Source organism: Opisthocomus hoazin, chromosome 1, assembly GCF_030867145.1.
Source record: "Opisthocomus hoazin isolate bOpiHoa1 chromosome 1, bOpiHoa1.hap1, whole genome shotgun sequence".
Lineage (NCBI taxonomy): Eukaryota > Metazoa > Chordata > Aves > Opisthocomiformes > Opisthocomidae > Opisthocomus > Opisthocomus hoazin.
In genome coordinates, this window is record NC_134414.1 from 86,240,289 (window position 1) to 86,259,592 (window position 19,304).

The following is a 19,304-nucleotide window of genomic DNA, read 5'->3' on the forward strand; positions in this document are numbered from 1 at the left end:
GCATACCCCTGAGTACTAACTGTCCTGTGATCATCCGTAGCCTTATCAGCATGGCCCTTGGCACGGTTTGGACTATACCAGTTATCCATTCCTGAACAGCATTGCCAAGCACAGGGTAGAGGGTCACATGTGCTGAGGACCATTCCCAGCAGACAGCTTGGATGCAGCCAACTTGTCTTGAAGGCACAAAGGAAAGAGTTCCTCACCCTTTTATTTAATAGCACATGCGTATTCATACAGACCACTGCAGATAGCGTAAGTGAAGGTCCTACCTTCCTAAGAGTTCCTCAGTCTGTTGGAACAGTCGTTCTCAAGAGCTCTGGATTCACCTTTGTTTATTGGTGACGGTGGGAGACTTTACTCATATCTTAGGCATCTAAAGTGAGACATATAAAACAAGGAGTGGACATGCCTACTTGTGTAACTAGATCTTGACGACTGTGCTAACACTGTGGGACAGATATGATTAATGGTTCTGGTTTCTGTGTGCAAGTCATATTAGGGCACTGGCTAACCTCTGAAATGAGACCTTCCGAGGAAGTTCTAGAGGAACGTGCATGGCCGGTTGTGTAGGAAGCTCCAATAGCTCTTTGGCTTAGACAAGTAACAGGTCATGACTGTAGTCATGTAACAAGATTTTATTTGTTCCACAGTGTAAATACCTTTATCAGTCTTCATGTTCTCTTTGATCTGAATAGATACCTCTGTAAGTCAGTGAGAAAAATGCTTTCAAGCCAAGTTTTTCTTTAGAGAATTCCAGTTAGATGAGATCGTTTCCCCCAGTAAAATTGCAATGATTTAAATTGCATTTTGCATTTGAGAAAGGAATTTCTTAAAAGTTTTGAGAAATTTTAAAATATTAATCTGTTTTTAGACTATAGATTGCTTATGTTTTACTTCCAACTGACCCTTTGTTTTGAAATGGAACTTATTTCATGTATGAAGGGGTGCAAACAGAACTGAAAGCACTTTTAAGTGTATCAAATGCTGGCATTTTGTTTGCTGACACTTTCCTTCAGAAGATTTGTGAACATTTTGGGGAATGTCTTCCTGCCTCAGGACCAAAAAACCCAATTTTTTACAGTAGAAAACTGATTATTGGTTCATCGCTAATACAGAACTGCTCAGATTTACTTCCTTCTGATCTGAAGAAGCACACATACTATTGTATTAATAAAAGGAAAGCCTTGCAGATCAGTTCAGATGTATGACCACACTCTAAGCCTTGATTTCTTGGATCTGCCATTTTATTATCAAAAAATAGAAATTCTCACGGTGATTTTTAATAGCAGGATTTTCATGAACAGTTGCAGACCTTTCTTGGAGTGTTGAGGAGGAGAAGTCCTGTGTGACTTAATATCATCCAATAGCTCTGTCTGGAGCAGGATACAAGAACATGACACTGTGTTGTCCAGTACAGTTTCACAGAGGTGGGATGCGTGCCAGCCAGTGAGATACTCCAACAGACAGCAAATTTCAAAGCATTACTGTGGCTAAGCAGTTAACTGAGCAGTGACAAAGGGAAGACAGAAGTCCTTGAGGAGTAGCTGGGCAGCTGACATGTGTTGTTGGCAGCCGCTGTTGTGCCAGTTGGTCATCGTGGGTGAAGAGGGGAGGTCTGCAGTTTAAGGAGAAAGAGGCTTTGGAGAGAAGCTGCTGAGAAATCGGGGACAGCAAACTCTCTGATCTATGTGACTCGCTCACCTTGGGAGGACTATGACCTGTCTGTCTGAGGCAGTCGGAGGGTACCAGCAAGGTGGTGTAGCACAACTGCAGATGAGGATTACAAGTGGGACATGCAGAGTGAACTGCAAAACAGGCATTCTCACCCTTGAACAGACCTGTTTAAATAAACTTTAAGAGATCTGCCTCAGTTATTATCAGAAACCACTAGAAATAAAGACTAATAGATCTAGCTGCCAATTTAGTGCACGAGTCTGATAAACACTCTTACAAATGTATTTCCCTCTCTGGTGGTAAAGTCAGAAAAGTAGAATTACGTTAACAAAATAACAAAAGGGTCATGCCCTTTCCTTTCATTGCTTATGCAGGGCAAACTCTATGTCCAGCCTTCCCTTTTCCCTTGTCACTGTGTTCAGAGAGTCTGTTTAGTCCAGGGTAGACTTAAGACGAAAGATCTGGCAAGAGCTTAGATTAGGACTAAAGGTTTAGGATAGGATCGGACAAAAGTTTAGGACAGGACATAAAATGGCTTAAATAAGGACAAAAGGTTTAGGTTAGATAGGACAAAATTTTAGGATGGGATGTAGGATGGGTAGGACGAAAACTGTCAGACCTTCTGGGTAGAAAAGACTGCTAATATGAAAAGTGTGAGAAATTTCCCAAACCTGTATTTTCACTGTTGTTGGATTCCACAGTACTGGCATATATAGGGATGGTTTTGAGTAGTGTGGTAGTTCTTAGTCATAACCCAGAAGTCACTCGTATATTAGCGTGTCATAAAAAGGCAGGATGGGGTAGCGGGTGAAAAGATGTCTTTGGGATGTAACCTAGTTTGCATTTATTCTGACATGGAGTTCTCCATGACACTAGAAGTCTTCCAAAATACAAATATATTTAATATAATACGATATATTTTTGTACGTGTTATAACTAATATAATATGGTAGGGTGATTTGATTTAAGAAAGGGAGAGACAGGGAAAAAACCTAATAACAACCATTGGAGGGCAGATTCAGATACTAAATAAATAGAATTGCTGCCTTCTATTGCTGCTTCCTGAGTAATGTTTTCAGCTTTGAGTCACTGTAAAAATTAGTAAAAAAAAATAAAATTGGCGTGTCGAAATGGAGCCAAACTTTGGATTGTTTTCCAACTCAAATATTTTTAGTGTCATTTGTTTCATTATATTTGCAAGGATTGGCTTTGGTTTAAGAAAAATAAAGCTCTGGAAAAAAGGCTTAGCCCAGTTCCTTTATTATAACTACAGCTGTAAAGAACAACTTCAGTGAAAGGCTTGTCAAAGATAAAAAAACACATTTCCTGAGAAAAGATGGGGTTAGCCCTGGTAAGATCTCGAAAATGTATCTTTTTTAATTTGGAGGAAATAGAGAGAAGTTTAATGTTACTCACTGGTACGTCTGAATTACTTTTTTTAAAAAAAACTTAGTCATAATAGTTGGGGGAATATGACTTCTAGTTTCCAGTTATTTGGTATCTTTAATAGATGTAGGAAAAAACATTAGAAGAATATAGCGTAAACTTAACCAGAGATCCTCTGGCCTTTAGAAAATGGTTTGTGTTAACATCTGAGCAGAGTCCTCCACTATGTGACCTGCAGACGTAAGTTTTTCACCTAGAAGGGTCTGTTGCACTTGGTAGAACTGCCCTCTCTTTCAGAGACCGCCTCAGAGGCGTTCTTTGTGTAAATGAGGTCTTAACCAAGAGCTTTCTGCTCTGAAGATGCTTTTAAAAGAAAGAAGCCTGTTCTTGATGGTTGCTGCATCTTTCTTCTCTACTTATCCTCATTCCCTATGCACACATTGTAGCTGCATCCATAGGAAAGCCAAATTTTCAAATGAGGTCAGGGCTTACAAGAGCTCGTGCTGTGTAAGGAACTCAGCACTCTTACAAGGATGCTGTCTTGTGCTCAGGGGTTTCTGCAGCTGTTTGTTGTTACCGTAATCTTATCTGTTGTATGTTGGAGCGGTATCGCAGAAGCATGAACTGTCCTGTTTGTTCAGTGGGGCATTTTAAGTTTTGTGCTTAACAGTAATACTCTAAATACGGATGTTCCTGACTACTGATGAAAACAGGAAGAAAACACATGCATTTGCGAACAATTTTGGGAAGACACCGCATCTTTCCCTCCCTTTTCTCCTGAACCACCAAAGCTGTAATGTCAGAATCATTACTGGAAGACAATAGAAAATAATCCTGCAGGTATTTCAGTGCTGCCAGAACCCAGTCCGTCTTGCATGTACTTATGCAGGCATCAGCCGATCAAGGTGTCTTTTTCTCAGCATGACTGTTTGTGGGTTTTTTCACAGCAGTTAATAACATTCAAAGTGTGTATCTAGGTTCCTCCGTCTGGCCATGTACAAATGAAAAATATTTCCAGGTATCAGATGGCCTTGCTCTGATAGCACCTCATGACTCTGGGACCTTGGAGTAATGGTGCTTCCAGGCTGTCATCTGGTTTTATTCGATAGTGAAAAGCAGCTCTGCCTTTAGAGCCAGGCAGGTAACAGTAGTATCGTATGTGATGAGAGTAGCGTGTCATTTAAACATTTCAAGTTAAAACACTTGAAAGATCTTCTTGATTTACCCCCCAGCTTCCAACTCACGCTGTGAACAGGACACAGATGAATGCATAGCTATTACCATGCTGCTGTTTTTCTCATGAAAATACGCTTTAAACCTGGTGATTCAGTGCTGTGCTGAGAAATAGAGGATTGCAAGTCCTGGACTCGTATCTTCTGGTGGGTTTTAATAGTGCTTTGCTCTCCATTGCCCTGATTGCTCAGAATATCATATCAAAGTTCCCAGCTGCTAGTGTCAGGCTAAATCTCAAGTACTAGTATATCTTGACAGTATTAATTTTAGTAGTTATACATATAAGAAATTAAGGACAATGCTTAACATGGGGACTCAGGTGTAGATTTTACAGATAGGCGTTTGTAATATGTTTAGTTTTATGCAACAAGTCCATAGGTAATAAGTGTAGTTAAACATACAGATATTTTGAATTACAAATGTGAGCTGTGAAGCTACTGTTATTTTTTTTCTGATTTTGAGACTCAGCACTGTGCAACTCATCGAATTGCATGTGAATTCCATTCCATTTATGGCGTAGATATGGCACAGACATAGTTAGGAGGGTACCTAACCAAATATGCAAGAAGAAGTGCTAATTGTGTGACTCAGCATAAATTAGCAGAGCAAAACAGGGTATTTGAAGGCCTGGGTAAGGACAGAAATCTGGAGATCTTCCTTCCAATGGCAGCTGTGCAACGTCATAGTTAGTTTTGCCAGTCGATGGGCAGTCAGGACAGATGGCTGATTTTAAATGCTATAAACATGTGGCAGTAAAGCATCATAATTATTCCACTTGCAAACCTATGGATCTCCATGCGTGATTAAGGAATGACTAACTAAAAGATTAAACCCAGAAAAAGAAAGTTGGATTTGGATCAATCAGAGCAGATCAGCTGCCAAGGCCTTGATTAGCCAACACGAGGCTGCCTTTCCCCCAGCCCCCAAGAGCTCTCTGCTCTTGGATGTGCTTCCTGCGAAACGGGCCACACTTCTGTCTGTAACATCTGCTGTCTGCTGTTTCAGTGTGTTACCTGTCCTTGATTGGTGTCTTGTTCACAGAGGATGATAATCTTGTGTTGCTGCCAGGAAGCGTAGTTTGAGCTGAATGAGGAAGATTTATACTGAAGGAACAAAAATCTGGAGTGAAAACATTGTTTATGATGCAAATTGGAATGAATTGCTGCCACTAAGAGAAATTCATCATTTTAAATTCATTTTTTTCCCTTAAGAAAATGAAAGAGCTTTATAAAAACAAAGTTACTTAGACTACAGTCTAAAGAACCTCAGAATTTCCGCTTGCAGGTTAAGTATATTCATGCCTCAGTTGGTACCTTTGCATATATTATGATATCCTTGAGAAGGTGATCACTCAATGTTTCCCTGCTGTGCTCAGGGAATAAGGGCCTTACTCGGTATATTCTCCGTCTGTGAGCAGCACACGTATTGCTTACAGAGCACTGTGTAAGCAAATGTGTGTGCTTTATGTTACTTTTTTAAAAGAATAGCATAAAGCTTTTCTCAAATGCAGCAATCTGCTATTTTCATAAATTTGTAATTAATTTTTAATGAAGCTAGCTTCAAAAAAACTATACTGAAATAAATGCTAACTATTTTTTGAAGAAAAGCTATGTGCATTTATACAAAATAATTTGGAAAGATCTACATTTTGAGGAAACATCGTAAATTTTAATCATCGTAGAGAAGAAAATAGAATAATATGGTCAGTGACACAACACAGAATATTATTTGTAATGTATACATTACTGTAAGCTTTAGGCCATGGGTAGCCAGCTTGTTTTTAAAGCAGACCTAACAGCATCTTGCAAACTACTTATTGTGATATATCTCCTTACAGATAATCATTCAAAGCCAATGGAAATTGATGGGGATGTTGAAATTCCTCCTAACAAAGCAACAGTCCTTCGGGGCCATGAATCAGAGGTGTTCATCTGTGCCTGGAACCCTGTCAGTGACCTGCTAGCATCTGGGTAAGACCATGACTGAAGCCAGCTGCTGCAATTAGAGTGTATTTAGAGATGCAAGAACGTGCAAGTGTCTGCTAGAGATTATTCTCTTCACTGTTTTTCTAGCCTGCAACTATTTTTTTTTCAGCAGTACTGTACCTATGTAGGAGTTAAGTAATTATAAGGTGACGCAGGATATGAAGCATTTGCACACTAAAGATGTGCACTCTGTGGCCCTAAATACACGTGATTTTTGTTAAAGGTTTTAAAATAACTATGGATAATTCTCAAGAGTATTTGAAGTTCGTGTAATCTACTCCTACTTCTCTTAGTTAATGGTTCATGCTGGGATCTCAGAAAGTCGTTAGCTTCCAAGTTTTCTTTTTAAAAGTACAGAGACTCTAAAACAGAGTTTTCTTTGGCTATGTCTGCAATGATGTGGTGCAGCACAAACAGGAGTAGGTCTATAAAGCAAAACTATTGTGTGAGGACCTTATGTCACCACTGTTTGTATTGTGGGGGAAGGCAGTGGGCGGGGCTTCAGGCTGGACCTAGTTTTGGCCCATGAACTGATCAGGAGGGCATGTTTCGGTTTATTGTCATTGAAAAGGAGTCTAGTTTGTGTTCTCTGAGACTGTTCAGGAATGACAACCAAAGCATGGTGAGACAATCCGGAAACTGACTGAGAAAAAGCGCTTTTGATCCAAACAAAATGCTAATGTAAACACACCCCAAGAGCTATATACAGACACTGTTGGAATCTGTGTTTCTTCATGCTTAAAGTTAAACCTTAAGACTAAATTTAAGAAGTCTAAATGGAAACATGGAGGAAAGCTGATACAAGTTAGAGGAGAAACATGGGTGTCTATCACTTAAAGTTACCTGACAGTATCAACACATTTAGTACAAGAAAGCGGAAAGTTCTTAGTTCATTTCCAGCTTCTTGCATGATCATCAGCATAGTCTTCTTGTGAGATCTTTGTTGACTTAATAAATGAAAACAAGGAAGGTGCAAATAGGACAGAATAAATAGGAGAAACAAAAGCCATTAACAGAAATGAATATCAGGTTGGATAAACAGGGCAAGATCTCTGAGACAGTGAAGACAGCAGTTTCCGAAGAAGAGTTTCAGACAGCAAACGTTTAGAAAACAGAATCCTTCTGAATATACTTTGTTTCTGGTAGCACTTTTAGCATCTGTAGCACTAGGTGTCTTCATTTATTCATTTTAAATGGATATAGCAGTAGAATTTGCAAAAGCTGTCTGTAGCGTTTTTGGATTAAAAGGTTTGGTTTTCAGCTCCTTTTTCCATATGTTTGGTGGGTTTTCTGGTTTGTGATAGGGTCTCTGGTTTATGCCAGAGTATAGACAAGAGCAGTAATGGCAGCCACGCTCCTATGCCATGCATTTGCTGTATTTTCTGCTAACCATATTCCTCTACCCACTCAGTTTTCTAGTCTCAGGCAGTACTGCTTGGCGGTACTACTTATCCCTAGCAAGTTATTATTATTGCGAAGGGAAGTCCTGATCGTTACGGTCAGTCACCAGTTAAAATAGGTAAGCATATAACGGTTCTTTCACACAGATTGTCTTCTTCCTAGCATACAGTTGAGTGAGCCATAAAAATAGATTTGTTTAATCTGTAAATAAATAAAAAATAGGGTTGACACATGTGGAAGGACTGTAGCATATGATATTCCTTAATTGTCCTGGCCCAAATCTAAGAGGATGGTTTCAAGGGAAAAAAAAAAAAAAAAGACTCAAGGGAAGGCAGAGAATCTGTGATGTTCATAAAATGTTACTGCCTATGTAACAATTTGTAAATCAACATCAGTTGATACTGACGAACAGGCTCCTGTACTACTCCTCTAGCTTTTCCATGGATGCCTAAATGCTTTGACTATCTATAAATGTTAAATCATGACCTAACAGTGAAGAAAACCTCAGAAACTAAGAATTTAGTCAGCCTCATTAAATTGTTTTCATAGTTGTTTCTTATTAAAGATGAAAGTCTAGAGAAGGTCTCATAAAATCTGGAAGAGCTTTCTCATAGTGGGGGCAAACTTAATTAGAATTTCATGCGCTGTCTTGAGATCAACAGCTCACAAGTACTTTATTTAGGACCATTCAAATGAAGGGACTGTATTTGTTGAGACAATGGATGTCTTTTAGCCCTGTCATCCTAAAAAGCATACTTTTTAATAGTAAACTTATCCATTGTGGTATTTATTTGAATTGTATGGAGAAGAGTCTTCAGGTGATCAGTTAGCACACGCACATGATTATCTGAAGGAGAATCGGTGGGGAGAAAGGATGCCATACAGAATTATTCTTTAGGGACACCTGGTGGCGCCTGAGGTGAAGTGAAGATGCCGCTTTATTCTGGAGAATATCTGCACAGCTGAAATTAGGCACCTACTCAAGTGCTCTGTCCCTCTGCAGGTACCTACAATCTCTCAACTCATTACACAGGGAGTCAAGACTCCTAAGGATAGGTGCTCAGACCTCATCAGTTGGCTTTAGCATTGATAACTTCTTCCCGGCAGCTGACCCACACCTCTGCCAGTGCGTGCCGTACTGCACTGCTTCCCCGGGGTCTGTGGCTCACAGTCCTAGTCTGCCTAGTGTAAACGGTGGACCATTTAATAAACCAGAGTAGGTACTGCAGTGACTGAGGAGCCAGTGGGTGTTTGACTTTGCTGCAGGGTGCTAAGCACTGGTAGATGGATCTCTGGGACAGTGATATCTTACACAGCTTCAGGTAATCCTGGAGGGTGATAATCAGAACCTTTAGTCATATGTCTAAGATAGAGGAATACCCTCTCACTGTCCCTTCGATTAGGCTTTACCCTTCGGTGTAATAGGTCTTTCTTAATAAGCTTTGCTACAGATTTTGGAAGCACATAAATACATGCTTGGTTAGAAAGCACAGTCAGGTGCTGTGTCTCATGAAGACTAATAATGGCAATGCAATGAAATGCAAATAGATCAGATCCATGTGCATCTTGATCAGATTTTAGCCTGCTCATAAGAAACAAAGTATGTGATGCAGTTAGCCTTCAGGCAGTGTGTGTCTGATGAAGCTACCATGGCTAAAATGGCGTAGAATTCACAGAAGAAAACGAAACTGAAGGAAGAGAGCCGAGTGACTGATTATGCCACTGCAGAAAGAAGCATTTGGGATGTCTGGTATAATAATAGTGCAAGCTATCATCTACAGGTAAACTAGGTGCTACAGCATCAATTAAACGAGGGGGAGAAATTCCCCAAGATGTACAGTATGCTTCAGTTCTGTTTGTCCTTTACAAAGTAAGGCTTCAAAAGAGAAAACAGCAGTTAGTCTGGTGCGTGAGCACCAAAGTGTTAGTTTCTATAATAGCCATGTTGTGCTGCCCAGTACGTAGTTTGCTTCTGGTTTCCCATCTGCCTGATTGTACCCATCTGCTGTCTTCTTAAAAAATACATAGAAAAACCTAACTATTAAATAAAGGAAATAACACGTTTGTTCTGTTTATGGAGTGCCTAGCACAATCGAATCTCAATTCATGGCAAAGTATTTTCTTCAAGCCTTGTTATACAAACAATAAATTCTTGTAACAATTAGCAGCAATTTACACAGCAACCTGATGTAATCTTCAAAGCTAAAAGAATAATGCAGGTGCACAGCCTGATCTGAAGCAAGCTGTGTAAGGGGGTTGGCTTGTAGAATGAATTACCCAAAACTGGAGCATTGGGTTTCCAGGTTTAGTGGGTATACTGATAAAAGGGATTTTGATATTAGATGTCCCATCTACTTAATTGCTATGATTTTTCAGGGTTTGAAGGCTGGCACAGGAATATATGCTCTCTGGACTTTGCAAAGGGCTATTTAAAAAAAAAAAAACAACATTGGAGACAGGAATTTCTCTGATCAAATAGCCAGAAAAAATATATTCTGCAGCTGCTAGTCCTCCTCCACCACACCCATAACCCTAAAAGTGGAGGACAGAGGAAACTAGAGATACCAGTAACGGTTATGAAAACCATGACCGTCACGAAATGCCTATGAGAACAATGCTTGGATGTTATGAACAGAAGCATTATAATAGTACAGTAAAGTGCATACATACAGCCATGTAAGAGGATTAATTACCCTTTATGAAGGAAATCAACATTCCAAAACAAATAATTGCGTATAGTGTTTTGGACAGGTTAAAAAAAGAAAAGCAGGTGCTTGGCTAAATCTCAAAATTGGGCCATTCCCAGCCATAATTCCAATTTTGCTCTTAAAAGCCAGTTGTCCTCCTCTGCAAAGACTGATTGCTTCCACGAGATATCTTTCAATGTCGAAGTTTTAATTTTATGACACATGTAAATTGTGACAGATTATTATGTTCCCTGGGTAGTGCAGAAACTCGTTACAGCTACGTCCACATTAGTAAACTAACCATGCCTGGGAATATTCCTAGGCACTGAGGCCAGCTGGCACAGGATGGACGGCGTCTGTGCTAGCAAACTGTCCTGGCTGCCAAACAGACTGCACACTGGGAATCGTCTCTGGACGTTGTAACCACCAGGCCATGCCCAGGAGTTATCCAGAGAGAACGTCAGGGCCCCGAGCAAGAGTGCTAATGAAAATGGGCCAGAGTCTGGCCAGGGAATGACCCAGTGTTCCTGAACATGCTTGTATTTCCCAGAATGGAAGTGGATGGGCTGTGAATGTCAAGGTTTCCAGAGCCTTGAACTCCAGAAGCTTTGCTGGTTGAATTTAGGATGCTCTGTCCACACGTTCAGCTGCCGCTTCCAAGAGCGTGCTCTGTTCTGTTGTATCCAGCCATGCCCTGCAAGTAGTTCTCGTAGCCGTGAAGCAGAGGGACCTGGCCTCATTCCCAAAACCCAGCAGTAGGTTTCTTTGCTTATCTTTGCTGATCTATAGCAGCCTCTTTCACACAGGGAAACTTTGTGTCTTGCAGAGTGCTCTGTGCACCTTTACTCTCCATCGTTGGGAAAATAATTAGCCATAAACGCTGTTGTCGGTAAGATCCTTCAGTTAACAGCTGTGTCTCTCAGAGGCAAGAAAAGATGTTTCTAGGCCATCGCCTGTGATCATCTCTGGGTTTTATGTAATGCTTTGGGTTACTGTATTCCTCGTATCAGTCATTCAGAATCCATTATGAATTAGCTTTCTAATAATCCTTTTGAATTGCCAGGTTGAGGGCATTGATTTCACACACCACCACACCCTAGCCAGTGCCCGGTGTGAATTCTGCTGACTGTAAGTGCTTACTCATTAGCAGGTGACTTTATTGAGGCCAGTTTCCTCATTGCATCAAATCCATTAATGCAAAGTAGTCAGCTGTTTGGTGAGTTCTACTTGAATAACCTGTTGCAGGTAGCAATCTCCTAGGACCAGTGGGACAGACATCTCCCCCTGGATACCTCCGAGGCACTTCCCTCTGCTGACTGCCTGGGAGGCGTAAGCGCTTACTTGAAGAGACCTGCTGTGTTAAGGATAAGTTAGGTGTGTAAATTAGGAGGAGGAGTTTGCTTCCCTTTTTACTTTTAATAATCTATTTTGAAATAAAACAATAAAAAGTCTAACCTGTTTGAGCCAGCAGTGTTAAATACACATTAGCAATATTGCGTATCAAAAAAACCAGTGATTATAAGACTTGCAGCTGGAGATTAGAAGCACCAAGGGTCAACAATGATCTTGCAAGTTTCTTTACACAACTGCAGCTGTGTTAACCTCTCTGCTGACAGGAAAGGGGATTTTATGTGTCACAAATTAGATTCTTCAAACATTCGTCCAGCTTGATTCATGCTTATACAGGGGCTGGAGAGCATGAAGTAAAATTCTGTCAGAAATAAGCCTTCCTAAAATTTGGCAGTACTCTACCATAGTGCAGAACAGTATACCTATTACTCAAGTGTTCATGACTTGCATGTCGGAATGAGCTGCTTTATCATGCAGATAGAAATGCTTCTGTGGGCTAAGGAGATTAAATATCTTTCTGAATTGTGCCTGAACTATGGTCCTGTAATAAGGCAGGGTTCACTGAATCATTCAACAGAAATCAGAATACTTTCCAGAGCAGAGAATACTCTTTTTTTTTTAACTCAGCAACAAAAGGGAAGACACACAAATACCCCTGCCACACACTGGTAGGCTTATAAAGCTTCTCTGCAGGGACACATAATAGCTTGTGTAGCCTTAGGAAGAAGAAAATGGAAAAACAAAATTAAAATACTAGAAAATAAGATTGCCCAAGCATCACCAGAAAACTGACTAAATAAAACTGTTGAAAAACAAAACATAACCCTTTTAGACTAGCAAATAGGATATTGTGTTTGATAGCCACGTGGCTGAGTACTTTATTCACAGGGGCCAATAACAAACTGGATTATTACAATGAGGGCACGACTGGCCCAGAGTCCTGTATAGCAGAGAAGCCAGCACTGAAGGAATTTCCTACTTAGCACGTTAACCAATAACCCAAGCCTATGAAAGAGTGATGTTCCGATTACTGTAAATTACCACAACTAAAAATGTTCCTTAACTTCTGAGCCTCATGATTATCTTCGTTAATTTTCTAGCCAACATGCGCAAAATTGTTGTTCTGTTTTCCAGACCTCTGAAGAAAAAAGGAGTTATATTACAGTCACAGCTCTGTATAGTGGCAAAAAATTATCCTGATTCGAATTATTTCTTAATCACTGAAGTGAAACATTTATGGCAAAAATTGAAGAATGGCTGTACGACAGCAAAGCCCTGGCCAGCCAGCCATCACATCTCAGCTGGACACAAAAGGTTCAGAGGAGATGGGGGCACATTCCCCAGGCATGCCATGACCCAGCAGAGCTCAGAGCCACTGGTACAGGCAGAGACGTTTTTGCTTTTACGGTTGAACTGTTGTTCCTGTAAAATTTGGCTAAATTATTGGTAAAATAACACACAAAGATTAATCAGGTTCAATACTTGATTGGTTGATATTTACACTCAAAGAGGTGTGAAGTGTTCAAAATTTGCCTGGTACTTTTAGTATAAATAATTAAAATGTTTTATCGGTAGACCAGAAGAAAATTTAATATTCTCTTGTGATGGATTTCCTTTTCAGTAAAACATGGCTTACCAAAGCAAAAATGGATCTCAGGTTTTTAGTCTTTGAAGAAAGACTTTTTTTCTCTTTGTTAGTGTATAGAAAAGGATGTATTAGTCATTAATTTAAAAAAAAGGAAAAGCTAACACATCAGGTATATTAACAATGAAATTTCTTCTTGACTGTGTGAATTCTTGGAAATAAAATTTCTCCTCCGAGATTCTGCTTACTGCACGTAAATGAAATTACCCTCTGGACAAAACAGGCAATCCAGGGTTCTGTGATTGTTTTGGTCGTTGTTGTTATTGACTGTTTGAGAAAAAGGAGGGAGGGGGAGTAAGAGACAAATCCCAGTAAACTAGAAAGCACAATATCTTTCACCCTGTTGCAAATTGATTTCTGGCCTCAGAGACATTTTTCATTGGAAGAAAGATGTATGCAAAGTGAAAATAAATATATTATTTATAAGCAGATTACGATAAACACTTCCTCATCACAGCTTTTTCTAGACAAAATCAAGGGTTTCAGTCTGCAATAAAAATGTCTCCCTAGAAAATACTTGGTCTATAAAGTAGATTAAAATCATGATGTAGTCTCTGTCTTGCTCTATTATGTCAATAGTTTAGTTATTTTGCCACTTTTTCAGACAACGTGGGCTAAGCAGCCAGGCTACAGACAGCAAAGGACCCTGTAGACACGAATTTAAAAAATGAAATTAAGATCAATTTAAAGAATTAATTTAAATTGCCTGTCTGCTTTCCTAATCTTTTGGTTCTGTGGCTTGATTTAATGCTGAGAGGCTGTTCTGCAAACAACTTAGGTCAGAGGCTGTGTTCTGCTCTGTCCTGAGCAGAAGTACCTTATGGAAGGGCCATTGCCAAACTGAAGGCAGCCCGGAGCTCACCTCCTGCTACCGCAGCAACTGTCAGAGGAGCCCGGGCAAGGCCAGGGAGCTGGCACCGCAGCACCTTTGTCGTGCTGCTGGAGGTTCCCTTCCCCGCAGCGGCTGCCAAGGCGATGCTCCGCAGTTCTGCCTGTCCTGCCGGGCTGTGCTCAGAGCCTGCAGCAGCTCCAGGGGGCACCAGACACTCGACGAGCTGTCAGGAGCTGGTGGGACTGCCTACGTTTGCTGTGGGAGGCACGTGGGCACAGCCTGCATGTTTCTGTCCTGATGGGGATCTCCACAGCGTCACGGTTGCAATGCTGAGTTCCCCCAGACTATCTCAGTTATGGTTATATCAGCTTCATCTGTCAAGTGCAAAATGTAGAGAGCAAGCAAATGTCTTTTAGGTAAAACTTTCCTGAGTAAAGCAAATGATGTGATGGTGTGGATTCAGATGGTATCAATAATCTAAATATGTGTTAGCATTTTTTTAGAAGTGTAGGGAGTGCAGGAAGGGCAGAATAGGAAAGAAAAATTACTTTTCAAAGCCTGTGATGTTCTCTCAGTGAGAACAGAAATGGAGGTTTTTACTTTGTTTCCTGGGTCGACACCAAGACAAGTTTTCATCTCTGCACAATTGCTTTTATAGATCTGGAGACTCAACAGCCAGAATATGGAATCTCAATGAAAACAGCAACAGCGGTTCCACTCAACTAGTTTTGAGGCACTGCATAAGAGAAGGAGGACACGATGTCCCCAGCAATAAGGATGTGACTTCATTGGACTGGAATGTAAGCTAACTTCTAAGACTGTGCATGGTTTTTAACTGTCTAAATTTAATTCAGAGGCAATTACAGCTGCTGCTCCATATCTTTCATATCTGAGGTGACCAGAAGCTCTGTCCTAACCTACTGACCTCTTGTTTCAAATACTCGTAATATGCTGAACTTTCCCCTATATGCTGTAATTTTCCAGGACTGTTGCCATCTTCAAGCTTAATAATGATGTATTTATATCTCTATTTTAGGAGCATGGCTAAAAATAATCTTAGCTAACTTTAAGAATGAAGATTAAAAAAGCAATCTATGTAGTGCTGAAGCCTGATTAATAATGTATTTGCATCTCATAGTTACTTTATTTTGGCATGTAAGGAGATAGAAGCACCCACGAAGCTTTTTCTGAGGTTGGACTGTTGAAACCCTCTCTCGTTTGAATTATGCTGTGCATAGCAGAAGATGTTCACTTTATTGTCTTTATCTTGGTAGAAGTGCATGTAGTCATTCTTTCTTTACCTACTCGCCTTCTGGGTAGAACTGTCTTGCCTGATGCCTTTTTTACTTTCATCCTGCAAAACTTTCTATCTTAGACAGTATGGTCCTGCACAGAAAAGACTGAAGTGAGCAGAGAGGACAGGTAGTGTAAAGAATCTCCAGTGTTTGGGCAGTGTCTTTGGCCAGCCTTAAGGCTGCTTGGTGTCTCCTTTCTGCCACCAAGCATTGTAAAAAGAACTTACAAGACCTTGCAGGAACCGTGATTAATTTTGCGGTCACTTGCATTCTGTCTGTTTCACTGATAATATTACAGACAGAGTGATCTCATTAGTCTTGTTTTCGTAGGAAGACAGAATAAAAATCAAGTACCATAAAGGATTCTCAGCAGTTATGTACAGTCTCAGTTGCTGGCCAGAGACCAAGGTTCGATTAATCTTTACTGCAATATTACTGACCTTCAGGTGAGCCAGGTGCTTCACAGAAGTAAAAGATAAGGCCACTGCACAAATCAGCTTCCCCAATGTATTTTATATTTGACACAATGAAAGAAGTTGCTGAATAGTGCAGAAAGCAGAGGTAGGTTAACAAAGCAAATAAAGATAAAACCCAAGAATGTTCATTAGTTGTTTCCTGTGGGTATCACGGTGAAGAAAAATAGGCGGGAAGAAATGAATTGAGGAGTAGGAAAAGAGTAATTGAAAGAGGAAAACATGCAAAGGTGCAGAACGGTTATGAGAAAAGTTGCCTGAAACATACAGGGCATCCTCTAGTGTTTCCTGTAGTAGTTCCTTACCTTTCCAGACTTCACTGGTCATTGATACTTCACTTGCATTGTGCTAGTACTTAATGTAAGGAAATGTTCGTAATTTAAACACTTGAAGTGCTTCCAACTTGCTTTGTGTTTTCCAGAGAATGTGAATTACCACTGACAAAGTTGGATAAACCACACATCTAGTCCCTTAGCTTTCCTTCCCTTATTGGTCTTATCACCTGTGTCTTCATCAGTGGTCCAGAGAAGTGTATATCACAGTGAAGTTGGCTTAAATTGTGGTATTTTTCCCCCTACATCATTATACCTTGGAGTTAAATCTACAGCTGCTCTGACTTGTTTTTGGAGGCTTGGAGTGGACATGCATTTTAAAGGATTATATTATGCTTTTTCCTAAGTTTATATTCATGATGCTAGAAATGGCATCTGCCTTTATTGTTTATTTAGAACCACAATATTAATCATATTTCACCGTGAAATTTTCACACTGGTGATATTAAGTCGGTTCTTCTTAGTTTTATGTGATTTATGTTGTAATAAGAAAGGCTACTTCTAGAGGCCATATTCAGATCATGTCCTTTGGTACCAAGGGTAGGATTCATCTCTCTTAGATTTAACCATCAAACTAGTCATGTAGACTCCCTCTAAGTCAGCAGAAACAGCGCTACGTGCCTTCGTGTTGGTCTGGGCAGAGCCTAAAGCAAATGGAATCATGAATTACACTCCAGAGTTGGGGGATGCTGTTAGTTATAGAGGGAGACCAGGTTCCTCTCTTCAACTAACTCCTAACTTCTAGGCATCTGGAGATGAATGGAGTGAATCTCACTGCTAGCCCAGGTGCTGGAATTTTTATAGACTAAACACCCAGCTCCAACAGTATCCGTCCTCACCAGGTTGCAGGGTCGAGTTCCTTTTTATTCATTCTCATTCTGGCCCAAGAAGTCTAGCGTCTTTGGCTGCATAGGAGATACCCTTCAGCGAAGGGCTCCCTCCAGCAGAATGCGTGTAATTCGCTGATCATGATCCTGGCGCTTTTTTTCTCTTCGTTGGGACCCATGAATCCAACCTTTCTCAGGCTATTCGTGGTGCTGTGCCTCTGAGCATGGGTGGGAGTCTGTGTTCAGACAAGTAGGAAGCAGCTTCTTTGTGGTGGATAGCGTTTGAGATGTCAACCATGAGTACAAGTGGCTTAGGTGCTTAGGTCCTTCTTTCAAGTAGAGGTGCCTGAATTTCACTGAACTGGGATTTAGTGAGGATTTGGATGATCTGTTGGTGTTTTGTAGGCTCTTTATGTCTAAGAAGTAGCATCTATTTGTTATCTGGAAGAACCCCATAGAATTTGCAATATCTTGTTTTCTTTTTCTAATCCTTTTGATTAAATTATTCTTATCTGGTGGTGTAGCCTAGTATTTCACAGTATGTTAGAGGGTTTTATTTTCTCTTTGCTGACTGCAGTAATAACCATTAGTTTAAATCGTAATCTGTCTCAGTGCATGGACTCAGATTTCCCATAAAACACAATGCACAAAACTTAAAAAGAAAAGGAAAAAAAATGTTCATTGAAATAGATTTTTTGACCTTTGCCACTTATATGTATCCCAACAGAGTGATGGAACACTATTGGCTACAGGCTCATATGATGGTTTTGCAAGAATATGGACAGAAGATGGTGAGTCAGACAACATTTATTGTTCTTAAGCACTGAACAGCAGTGGACTGTAATTTGGCTAATTTGTAAACAAATTGTAATATTAAGCTTTTCTTTATTCCAGGTAACCTTGCAAGCACCTTAGGTCAACATAAAGGTCCAATATTTGCCCTGAAATGGAACAAAAAGGGGAATTATATTTTAAGTGCTGGTGTTGATAAAGTGAGTTTTAAAAATACATTATTCTACCATATAAATGTGTTCACTCAGTGAGTTTGTGCTGCTGAATTCTGTGAAATTATTTTCTCCTTCAGGCATCCTGGAGAGTTTACTTTAATATGTTTTAATGCATATTGATTACATTTTTGAGGCTGCATATATGTGTACTATTTGAATGTAAAAGATTTTACTCAAAAAAAACAACTCCACTTGCCCCCTGTGTAAAATTACATCTTAAATGTTTCGCAACTAAGGAAAGAACTGCTTCCACTACTTTTGTTTGTAGTTTTATCAACTAACTATTTCCAGGAAGAAAGTGATCTTAAAGATATTTGACCTTTTAGCTCATCCAATTCTTGAAACACTTGTATTTGAATAAAATAAATATGGCTTCTTCTGCAAATATGAAAAAACATGGTAGTTCTGAACTCAAAATTGAGAAAACATGATAATTTTATCTGAGTGCATATTAGAGATTAAAATGAACAGATGACTGCTAATGATGAGCACAAATCCATTAAAACTAAAACTGGAAAGTACACAGCATTCATCTTGCCTAACTTTCAATGTCTGTACGTTGTATATATACGTCATCCTTGCTTTCCATTATAAAATTCAGAGGGGAAAATGGTGCTGCCAAGTGATGGGTTGCATGGCCTGTGTTACAGTGAGATCCACTGACAGCGCTTCTCTCCAGCAGCTGGCACGTGGAGTCTAGGGAAACAAGCTCAGGCTTGTACATCTGATTTGTAGGCTTGACAGATTCCCATATTTTCACGTGCTTGTGAAAATGGAAACTTAGAGGTTTTTTTCCTTTTAATGCTGGCTCATATTCAGCTACACTTGTGTCCCAATGGCAGTTCCATTATTCTGGCAAATTTACATTCCCGATAACAGCAGTGATTCTGTGGACGACACATTATCAGCAAGATGAGGCACCCTTAATTTATTTTCTGGAATCATATACTCCCAGTAAATTAACAGTTCACTCAGAAGGTGGCACTGAGCTCTACAGGGGAGTTGCTTATGTGTGCTGTGAGTATGGATTAAACCTGTAGTAAGCAAATTACACTTCAGTCTGTCCCACCACAGTGGCAAGAAGTATCGTGTAGTTTTGTAATAGAATTCAACTTGCACCTTTGAAAAGGGGAAAAAAGTCTTCTTTGAGGAAGATAACTGAAACAGCTGTAAC

The 19,304-nt window shown here is 40.0% G+C and overlaps 1 protein-coding gene across 4 annotated transcripts in view; it reads left to right on the top strand.

Annotated features, from left to right (window-relative positions):
- TBL1X (transducin beta like 1 X-linked) overlaps positions 1-19,304 on the top strand; it is a 200,208-nt gene that overhangs the window by 164,089 nt on the left and 16,815 nt on the right. For all 4 annotated transcript variants that reach the window (XM_075428220.1, XM_075428236.1, XM_075428227.1 and 1 more), the window contains 4 exons: positions 6,134-6,266; positions 14,855-14,996; positions 17,851-17,914; positions 18,018-18,115. In XM_075428220.1, the coding sequence (XP_075284335.1) occupies positions 6,134-6,266; positions 14,855-14,996; positions 17,851-17,914; positions 18,018-18,115 (437 nt within the window). The remainder of the gene's footprint in view (positions 1-6,133; positions 6,267-14,854; positions 14,997-17,850; positions 17,915-18,017; positions 18,116-19,304) is intronic.